This window comes from Rhinopithecus bieti, unplaced genomic scaffold, assembly GCF_001698545.2.
Source record: "Rhinopithecus bieti isolate Rb0 unplaced genomic scaffold, ASM169854v2 scaffold_841, whole genome shotgun sequence".
Lineage (NCBI taxonomy): Eukaryota > Metazoa > Chordata > Mammalia > Primates > Cercopithecidae > Rhinopithecus > Rhinopithecus bieti.
Window position 1 is genome coordinate 631,150 of NW_016803191.1, and position 10,936 is coordinate 642,085.

Here is a 10,936-nt window from a genome sequence, read left to right on the forward strand (position 1 = left end):
GACCATTGTAAAATTTTACATGATATTCCTTATTAAAATTTCCTCCAGAATTTAATGCAATAAAACCTTTATTTTGCTGAGCAACTTCTTGCATCTTCGTTTCTTTAATAAAATATGTAATTTGCCCGGGTGCAGTGGCTCATGCCTGTAATCCCAGCACTTTGGGAGACCGCGGGGGGTGGATTGTTTGAGATCAGGAGTTTAAGACCAGCCTGTCCAACACGGTGAAACCCTGTCTCTACTAAAAATACACAAGTTAGCCAGGCGTGGTGGCGGGCATCTGTAATCCTAGCTACTGGGGAGGCTGAGGCAGGAGAATTGATTGAACCCGAAAGGCAGAGGTTGCAGTGAGCTGAGATCACGCCACTGCACTCCAGCCTGCCTGACAGAGTGAGACTCTGTCTCAAAAAATAAAAATAAAAATAAACTATGTAACTTATAACTTTTACCTCAGAAACTCGAATTTAACTCAGTCACAACATCTATTATTAACCAGTATAGTAGTTTCTTTGCAAACTGCTGCCAATATTTCTTCTTTCGGAAATCAATGGTATATAAATAAACAAGTATAAATATACACTCACGCAGACATGAACACAGTCAAACTGTATCAGAGGAATTGATATACACATAATACTACTTAATACTAGTGAAAGAGAAGTGCCAAAAGATAGGTTCAGATACATTGTTGCAATATTAAAGACGCAAAGAGGTGAACTTGGTTTCTCAAGTCGCTGGCTTGGCCCTCTTCCAAGTTGTACTTTCCTTCTTTCCTTTCCTTCCTTTCCTTCTTGTTCTAAATAAAGCTTTTGAATAAACTTGCACTCCCGCTCTGAAACTTGCCTCGGTGTCTCCTTCTACTTTATGCCCTTCCATTGAATTCTTTCTCCTGAGGAGGCAAAAATTGAGGTTGCTGCAGACCCCTATGGATTTGCCGGTAGCAATTCTGAAGACTCCTGTGTATACGTGTTAAATAAATTTGTACGCTTTTTCTACTGTTGCTCAATCTACCTCATGTTAGTGATGTAACTGCCCAATGGACTCACCTTGCCTGCTGCCTAGACAAAGCCAATTTATCAAGACAGGGGAATTGCAAAGGCTAAAGAGTAGTTCACAGAGATCCTGCTATGTAGGAGACCAGAGTTTTATTATTATTCAAATCAGTCTCCCCGAACATTCGGGATCAGAGTTTTTAAGGATAATTTGGCGGGTATAGGCTCAGAAAGTGGGGAGTGCTGATTGGTCAGGTTGAAGATGAAATCATAGGAGGTCAAAGTGAGTTCTTGCTGACTTTTGTTCCTGAGTGGGATTGCAGAACTGGTTGAGCCAGATTGTTGGTCTGGGTGGTGTCATCTGCTGCATCATTGTTGTAATGCAGGGTCTGCAAAATCTCTCAAGCACTGATCTTAGGTTTTGCAACAGTGATGTTATTCCCAGGAGGAATTTGGGGAGGTTCAGACTCTTGCAGCCAGAGGCTGCATGGCCCCTAAACCGTAATTTCTAATCTTGTAGCTAATTTGTTAGTCCCACAAAAGCAGACTGGTGGCCAAGCAAGAAGGCGTTTTTCGGGAAAGGGCTATTATCAATTTTGTTTCAGAGTTTAAACTATAAATTCTTTCCCAAGGTTAGTTAGGCCTATGCCCAGGAATGAACAGACAGTTTAGAGGTTAGAAGGAAGATGGGGTGGGTTAGGTCTGATCTCTTTCACTGTCATAATTTCCTCAGTTATTATTTTCACAAAGGTGGTTTCAGTTATTTTTAGCAAATCTTTATGAGGTCAAGAGCCCATGACATCCACAATAACTCACTGCAGCCTTGACGTCCTGGGCTCAAATGATCCTCCCACCTCAGCTTCCCAAGTAGCCGGGACTACAGGCACAGGCCACCATGCCCAGCTAATTTTTCTTTCTTTTTTTTTTTTTAAGTAAAGACAGGTTTTGTGATGTTGCATGCTCAGGCAAGGACTTTGCTCTTTTGTTTACAGGTCCTGAAGGGCCTGGGAAATGCAGGGCTGGTGACAGAAACCCTTCCAAATTCAGCTTGGATCACAGAACTAGAGGAAGCAAGGGTGCACAAAAAAATTTCCCAGAAAAGCCATACCTGTCAGGATCACTGGTCTCTGTGACAGCAAAGAAAGGGCCTTTGCAAGGTTTAAAGCCCAAAAGAAAACCCTGGAGTCTCCTACCATCCATGAAACTGCCTGTAAATTGCTGGTCCAGGAAAAACTATGTCACTAAACAATAAGTGTTCAAGAAAGACTATAGCGCAGCATCAATACAAAGATTTTATAAGAAACAATTCAATAAAGCTGGAAAAATGGATAAATGCATGAAAACATTCACAAGAAGGATGATGTCACAGAACTAGCGAGAATGCTGATCATGTCATATATCTACCACAAGGTAAAGTTTTTAGTGAAATGATCACCTCTGTATAGGAAAATCACAAAACACACATGTAGGAACTCATGTGTTAGTAAGTTTTTTCTTTGGCATTTTGGCTGAACTATCTTTGGACTGAAAATGTATTTCTTATTCAGAGAACATAAAAATATTCTTGTATTTAACATTTTTTCATCTGAGTCCATTTTTTTGCTTTTCATTCATCTGAAAGTTTCTATGTAATATGACTTGAAGTAGGAATATAACAATGTTTTCTATTTATTAGTTGTCTCAGTATCATTGAATAAACCTTCCTTTCCCTACTTATTAAAGATTCTGCTTTAATCATATTCTTAAGTCTTATACATGTGAATACATAATATACGTATATATAGACACCTACATGTATATTAATTGCTTGCTGGGCACTCTCTTCAGTTTTATTAGTTTTCTTATTTTGTAACTCATTTAGAACCAATTTACAAAGATGAATCAAAAATACATTTATTCTATTATCTATAAAGACGTCAACATATTTCAAAATACATAAGACCATACAAGTTCCAGTTGAATAATACAGTTATGTTTTGCAAAGGTAATTTTATTTGCCTTTAGTAGGCAAAACTTACATTCTCAAGTAGCATTTTTAATAAAGCAAATAGCATATATCTTAGTAAGATTATCTTTTTTCAATAAAAATATTAAGTGTATTTACTTTCCTGGATGTTGTCTACATATCCTACATAGCATGGCTCTTTACAAGAAAAATTAGTCAGAGCTACATAGTCAAATTGTAATGGTAATGCCTTAATGGATGAGTGAAAAGCTATCAGCCTAGAAAAAAATTTTTTCCTAATTTTATACATTAATAAAGAAACAAGAAAATAACTTTTATCTTTTTAATGGGATTTATTTATGTTTAAGTAAAGGTAGCAAATGTTACATAAGTTGTTTCCTTAAGAACATTTATTTTGTACAATCACATTGTTATCAAGCAAGACTTATAGAAAGTTTCCTGGGTCCACAACACTGAACTTTGAAACTATTGTAGCATCCTCTTTTCCAAGTTTAAACATGACTTTGTGCACTGAAGAAGTATGGCTTCGCATTGCAGAGTGGTCACATGTGACAACCTGACACCAAGCGAGAAGCCTTTTGATGAAATATGTTTTATNTTTTATCTTTTAATGGGATTTATTTATGTTTAAGTAAAGGTAGCAAATGTTACATAAGTTGTTTCCTTAAGAACATTTATTTTGTACAATCACATTGTTATCAAGCAAGACTTATAGAAAGTTTCCTGGGTCCACAACACTGAACTTTGAAACTATTGTAGCATCCTCTTTTCCAAGTTTAAACATGACTTTGTGCACTGAAGAAGTATGGCTTCGCATTGCAGAGTGGTCACATGTGACAACCTGACACCAAGCGAGAAGCCTTTTGATGAAATATGTTTTATCTTTTGTTGAGTTACAAAATGGTACTTTCATGTGTGTGATTATCAAACCCATACTTTTTTTTCAGGTCATTTCTCTTCTGCTACAATAAAAATAAACCAGTTAAAACTAAGCAGTATAGCAATGTAATCGACCAAACTATCTATCAGGTTATATCTTATATAGGATGTTTCAGGTGATATTGATGCTTTATATTACACATCTGTATTTAATATACTTTGGGCAATACAAAGTTAGAACATGTCTGGTAGATAAACAAAAAGATTTCCCTGAAAATTGATACATTGTTTTAACAATCACAAAAACTTTATTCTTCAGAAGTGTGGTGGAATTGTTTAATATTAAAATAAAACATCTTGCTGTTGTCATTTTTTTCATATTCCTATTTTATACATTTTTAGATAACAGAATAATCCTGTAATTTTATTGCTAAAACATTATTACTTGGTTAGACATGATTATCAGATTTTGGGGTGACTTTGTTGTTCCCATATTTGCCAACACTAATTATTTCACTGTCTACTTTTTCAAACATGTGCTTATGCTAAAGATCCAAAAACTATAATGGGAAGTCATTGGTAATAATCAATGTACAATGATTGGTTAGGACAATGACTAATCTTATGGGCTGAAGTTTTGACTGCTATATGATAAGAGCTCTGACTATCCTGTTAAATTAACTGTACAGAGGGGTATTTGGGGATTGGGAAATGCTTATTTCCAAAGAAACCATATTGCATGCTTATTTGACTGGCAGAAATTCTCTGGTTTGATGCATCACTAGTACTGAGGGTAGAATCTACATGCAGCTTCTTCAGCAAGCTTGTTGGTCCCTTAGGAGAGCTCAGCAGTGTTACATATGTCTTACAGCCTGTCACTGCACATGTCTGTCCTTGCTCACTGCCAGGAAGGCTGCAGATTCTCCAACAAAATCCAGTGCTAGATTTAGAACTGAAGGTGCTTTGTTTCAGATACCTGTAATACCTATAAAAGCAAATTTCAAAGAAATACAAATTTATGTTAACATTCTCATAGTATTTTAACAGTCGTATGAGTTATTCATTTTTGTATCTACTACAAATCTGTATTAAAAATACAAATTGTTGAGGGACTCTGGTTCCAAAATAGCAGTGTAGAAGCAAGCTGGCTTCACTCCCTATCACAGAAAACCAAAAACAAACATACAGTGCCAAGATTATCACCAGCAATATCCCAGAACTCAAGTAAGAGGATGAAACAGTTTCCCAGGCCACAGAGAAGTAAAAAAATAAAAATAAAAATAAAAAGCTCCAAGCAGGTGGTAAGAGATTCAGGCTTCCTTATCCATAATGCTCTCCCCTAATATCCCCAGCATTAAGCACAAGGAAAATTTCTTTCTGACTCACAGTTTCTACACTGCAAAAAGTGAGATCAAGGTGGACAGTGAACTTCCTCATCATCTTGATGCACCAAATCAGAGTGCCGGTTTAGCAGCACTACACTGTAAGAGGTGTGTTCCACAGGTCCCCTGAGCATGGACCCCTAGCCAGCCTTTTCACATAACCAGGATATCCTCTTTGGGACATCCCCCATTCAGGTCAGGCAGCACTCCGATTGTTGGCTAGAACTAAGGCAATTACGAAAAACTCTTTGCCAACAAATTGGAAAACCTAGAAGAAATGGCTAAATTCCTGGACATATACAACCTAAAAAGACTGAACTATGAAGAAATAGAAAACCTCAATAAATCAATAGGGAGTAACAAGATCAAAATTATAATAAAAAGTCTTCCATCAAAGAAAAGCCCAGTACCTGATGGCTTCACTCCTGAATCCACCAAACATTTGAAGAAACAGTAATACCAATTCTACTCTAATTCTTCAAAAAAAAAAAAAAAAAAAAAAAAAAAAAAAAAANTCACTGCCAGGAAGGCTGCAGATTCTCCAACAAAATCCAGTGCTAGATTTAGAACTGAAGGTGCTTTGTTTCAGATACCTGTAATACCTATAAAAAGCAAATTTCAAAGAAATACAAATTTATGTTAACATTCTCATAGTATTTTAACAGTCGTATGAGTTATTCATTTTGTATCTACTACAAATCTGTATTAAAATACAAATTGTTGAGGGACTCTGGTTCCAAAATAGCAGTGTAGAAGCAAGCTGGCTTCACTCCCTATCACAGAAAACCAAAACAAACATACAGTGCCAAGATTATCACCAGCAATATCCCAGAACTCAAGTAAGAGGATGAAACAGTTTCCCAGGCCACAGAGAAGTAAAAAAATAAAATAAAATAAAAGCTCCAAGCAGGTGGTAAGAGATTCAGGCTTCCTTATCCATAATGCTCTCCCCTAATATCCCCAGCATTAAGCACAAGGAAAATTTCTTTCTGACTCACAGTTTCTACACTGCAAAAGTGAGATCAAGGTGGACAGTGAACTTCCTCATCATCTTGATGCACCAAATCAGAGTGCCGGTTTAGCAGCACTACACTGTAAGAGGTGTGTTCCACAGGTCCCCTGAGCATGGACCCCTAGCCAGCCTTTTCACATAACCAGGATATCCTCTTTGGGACATCCCCATTCAGGTCAGGCAGCACTCCGATTGTTGGCTAGAACTAAGGCAATTACGAAAACTCTTTGCCAACAAATTGGAAAACCTAGAAGAAATGGCTAAATTCCTGGACATATACAACCTAAAAGACTGAACTATGAAGAAATAGAAAACCTCAATAAATCAATAGGGAGTAACAAGATCAAAATTATAATAAAAGTCTTCCATCAAAGAAAAGCCCAGTACCTGATGGCTTCACTCCTGAATCCACCAAACATTTGAAGAAACAGTAATACCAATTCTACTCTAATTCTTCAAAAAAAAAAAAAAATAAGAAAGAGGAGGGAATACTTCCAAACTCATTCTACAAAGTAGTATTACCATGACACCAAAAACAGAGATAGGGCACAACAAAAAACCAAAATACAGGCCAGCATCACTGATGAACCAGTTACAAAAATCTTCAATAAAATACTAGCAAACCAAATTCAATAATGATGTTTAGCAGCATCCCTGGCCCCTGACCACTGGATGCCAGAAGTACCACCAGTTTTGACAATCAAAAATATCTCCAGACATTTTTAAATACCCTGTGTTGGAGGAAGGTGGCTAAATCACACCTCCCTCCCCGCCGTCCCCCACCATTTGAGCATCACTGTAGTAGATCACCTAGAAGTTATAATATATGTTATGTAACATTACGCCAGAGATTGTATACCCTGAGGCCGCTTTGGAAATTTCAGGAGAAGGCTGTTTGGTCACTTAGTTGGATGTTATAGAGGTGCTAGCCTAATATTCTGTAAATCTTATAAATACATTTTTCTTCAATGCCTGCAAGAAAGAAGTGAAAAATGGAGACACCTTGGAAAAAAATCAAGCTCTTGGCATGTGAGAGCTACAGGCAACTTTAGGGCAGCCACAGGAATAAGAGAATAGATGAAAAAAAAAGAAGGGAGGAGTTTAGGCCTTACCCTCACAGACCTGAGCCATAACTGGGAAATTGTTACCCTGTTAAATCTAAGCCACCAGTGACAACCTGAGCTCAGGACTGAGCGGAGGGCATGGTCTACTACAGGGACCATGCTAGAAAAGTAATTTTTCCAAAGGGTATTTTTGGTGGCGGGGCAGGGCCATAGGCTCCTGTGAATTAAATGACTCAGAACAGAAAAATGTAACAGTATTCCACTAGACGGTGCTATATCTGATGAATTCATCAAGCATGTCCAAATTAGGTCTTACATGACCCTGTCTTTTCCAGCATATTTTCCTCGGTCCTTTTTGCAATAATTTGAATTCAGCCATACTTAAAATGAAAGATATTTGCAAATTTAAAAAATTCCATTCTAGCTTATCTCCATTACTGATTCAAAATACATGTATTTCTAGTCTAAACAACTTGACACTATTAAGCCAGGCTCAGGTCCAAAAGGCACAAGGTTCATAGCAAAATGTCTGTTCCTTGTTTCAATTTTAATTAATGCCATAGCTAGCAGATTTAATAACACTTCTATTGTTAAGTACAAGCAAAACTAATATAAAAATCTCTTAACTTTCACTTCTTTAGCATTCTGCTGACTGATACAGTTAGGGATGAGTTTTGTGCCTATCCTTGGAAGTCAGAAATATTAAAAAAAAACAAGAGTTTAGGATATTAAAATGCTTTACAGACCTCTGAAATATAACAGTGTGCCCCAAAAGATAGCCACTTGGCTTGGAGGTCTGGTAACATAGCATTTAAAAAAGGAACTTGCTGATCACAGTGGCTCACACCTGTAATCCCAACACTTTGGGAGGATGAGGTGGGCAGATCACTTGAGGTCAGGAGTTCGAGACCAGCCTGGGCAATGTGGTGAAACCCCGTCTCTACTAAAAATACACAAATTAGCCGTGTGTGATGGTGCGGGCCTGTAGTCCCAGCTACTCAGGAGGCTGAGGCGGGAGGATTGTTTGAACCCAGGAGGCAGAGGTTGCAGTGAGCAGAGATCGTGCCACTGCACTACAGCCTGGGCTACAGAGCAAGACTCTGTTTTCAAAAAAGAAAAAGAAAAAAGAAAAGACAAGGAAATTAGTTGCTGGGTGGAGTGCTTTCTGCCACTTGGGGAAGACTGCTTGAGCCCGTGAGTTCAAATCCAGCCTGGGCAGCAAAGTGAGAACCCTGTCTCAAAAAAAAAAAAAGAGAGAGAGAGAATTTGGTCATTATACATCAAGGTAACTAGGTGGCTAACCTCATGTCAAAATGGGAAGTACTAAGGGCATATTTAAGCAATTATCTAATTGAAAAGTTGTGAGGTCACAATCTACTGAAATTTATAATCACTTGGAGAAAAAAGATACAGGTAACCTTATCTTTTACAACTTTTCTTTTTTTTTTGCAAACAAGGTCTCACTCTGTCCCCCAGGCTGGAGTGCAGTGGCACCATCACAGCTCACTGCAGCCTCGACTTCGCTATCCTCCCACCTCAGCCTCTCAGGGGGAGGATGGGAGTGATAGTCAGTAATGTGTAGGGCGTCGGGGGCAGGGGATTACTGCATTACATTCAGCTCCACATGTCATTTAAAACATGGTCAGAAGAAATGAAGACAGGTAAAATGGTCTCAAAAGTGGCTGGAATTAGGCAGAGGACAGGCAAAGTACAAGTCAAAGATAGAAGTGGAAGGAAAATGGAAGGAGAAAAGGAATGTGGTGGGCCTTACCATCATGTGTTACCCACATGCCTCTATTAATCAATGAAAATGTTAATGCAGTCATACACATGGTTTCATATATTTTCCATCAAAATAGTAGAGAGAGAGGAAGGGTAAGTACAAGTGAGCTGGCCAGGACAGTGGGTAGAAAAATTCCACTTCACAGTTTTGCCTGGGTCAAGGCCTCACTAGAAGGCATATTTACTTTAGCACTCTCACTAAAAAATTATTCTTTTTCTTAGTATAGGACATGCATCTTGGTAAAAATCCTTATTAAACAATAACAACTAATTTTAAAATTTAAAGACCATGAGAAGCAACATGTAGGATGGTGGAGAAGAACCCTCCACACTTCAGCCAATAGTTTGTGCAAATGTCAGACCACTTTTATAGCCGCAAGTTCAGTCTCATCAATGTACCTAAGAGATTTCCCAAGGGTCTAAATCTCCTCTGTTTTAGAGAGAAATACTTCTTAAATTGTCATGTGTCCTTCCTTTGGCTCCATTCTATCACCACCACGTTAACAGGATTTCTGTGAAAAAATTTCCTCAGTAAAACACATTTGGAAAACACTACACACTATATCCCTGTCTTAGAGATTTCTGGTGCACATGGGCATGGTAAAAGGGTGTCAAAATATCTGAGAGGTTCTGAGAAAGAAAAACTGAACCCAGCATTTTCCAAATTTAAACCCCGCTCCAAGTTCTCCCCTTTTGCCACCAAGAACACCTATTAGCCTTTCACAGGTCACTAGGATTTTCTAGCAGAGTAATTGGAAAATGCTATTCCACAGATAAAAGTATTACAACATTTTCTTGCCACACTGAAAGGACTGAAGATTTAAAAGACTTACCAAAAGGATCTATTTAATATCCTGAGAGTTAAGATTTTTGCTTACATTTGGCTTCTTGGTACAGTTGTTTAGCTTTTGCCCTATCATTCTCCTAATTGACACATCATCCGTATTGGGAAATAATTGTTTTGTTACTCCTGTAAAAAACCAATAACAACACACAAGAAACTTTATGAGTCCTTTGCATCTTAGGATATGAACTGAGGTAAAACATCAAGTATTCTACATTATCATTTTGTTTCCATTTTACAAAAGTAGACCAAAACCCATGAGATATTTAAATAGATGAATATATAGGCAGGTTTTCTAAGTAAAGCAAGAGATATCAGCAGATCTATATTATCAACTGAGATCTTATGGTAGCAATTAACTTTAATCCTCCTGCTTGCTTTAAACTCTAAGTCCTCTTGCTGTAAAACGTTAGGAATGTATTTTTATCCATTCCCAACATTAGTTGAAACAACTAAACTCTGACTGATCTTTTCCTGTGTCTGTATGCCTCAGCCTCCCAAACCACTGTGATTACAGGCATGAGCAACCACGCCTAGCCATGTTCTCTAACTTTTAAAGTCAGTCTAACAGTATGTGTGAGCCAAGGGAAAGGATTTCACTGCAGTTGTTACAAGTAGTAGTTTTTTTGTTTCAGGAAGACAGACATTGTTGTACATTAAGAAATGACATATATGGAGCTGGGATTCAGAGAATTCTTAAATTTGTTGGATGTTGCCAAAAAATTAATTGGATAATCTAGATTTTATTTAAGGAGATTCATTAATTTAAAAACCACAAATAGGATGGTCGAATTAGCCTTTATCTTTCTAGAATGAAAGATAAGAAATATAACAAAAGCAAGGTAGAAATTGTTATTGAAATTTTACTTTAAAAGATTGTGAAAATTTACATTTCCAAAGCTATAAATTGTATGAATTCAAACTTTTTGGTGATATAAAATTTAGTTTTATTTTAATAACCATTTTTAATGTAAAGTTTTTCTATAAAATTTCCCTTTTTTTTTTTTTTTTTTTT

General features: G+C 37.3%; 1 protein-coding gene across 1 annotated transcript in view; it reads right to left on the reverse strand.

Moving 5' to 3' along the window:
- Positions 1 to 5,734: 5,734 nt before the first annotated feature.
- Positions 5,735 to 10,936, reverse strand: part of BEND6 (BEN domain containing 6) — an 8,187-nt gene continuing 2,985 nt past the window's right edge. The window contains exons 3-4 of the mRNA XM_017868183.1: positions 9,911 to 10,097; positions 5,735 to 5,821 (exon numbers count right to left, since the gene is read on the reverse strand). Coding sequence (XP_017723672.1) covers positions 9,920 to 10,097 — 178 coding nt within the window. The 3' untranslated portion in view covers positions 5,735 to 5,821; positions 9,911 to 9,919. The remainder of the gene's footprint in view (positions 5,822 to 9,910; positions 10,098 to 10,936) is intronic.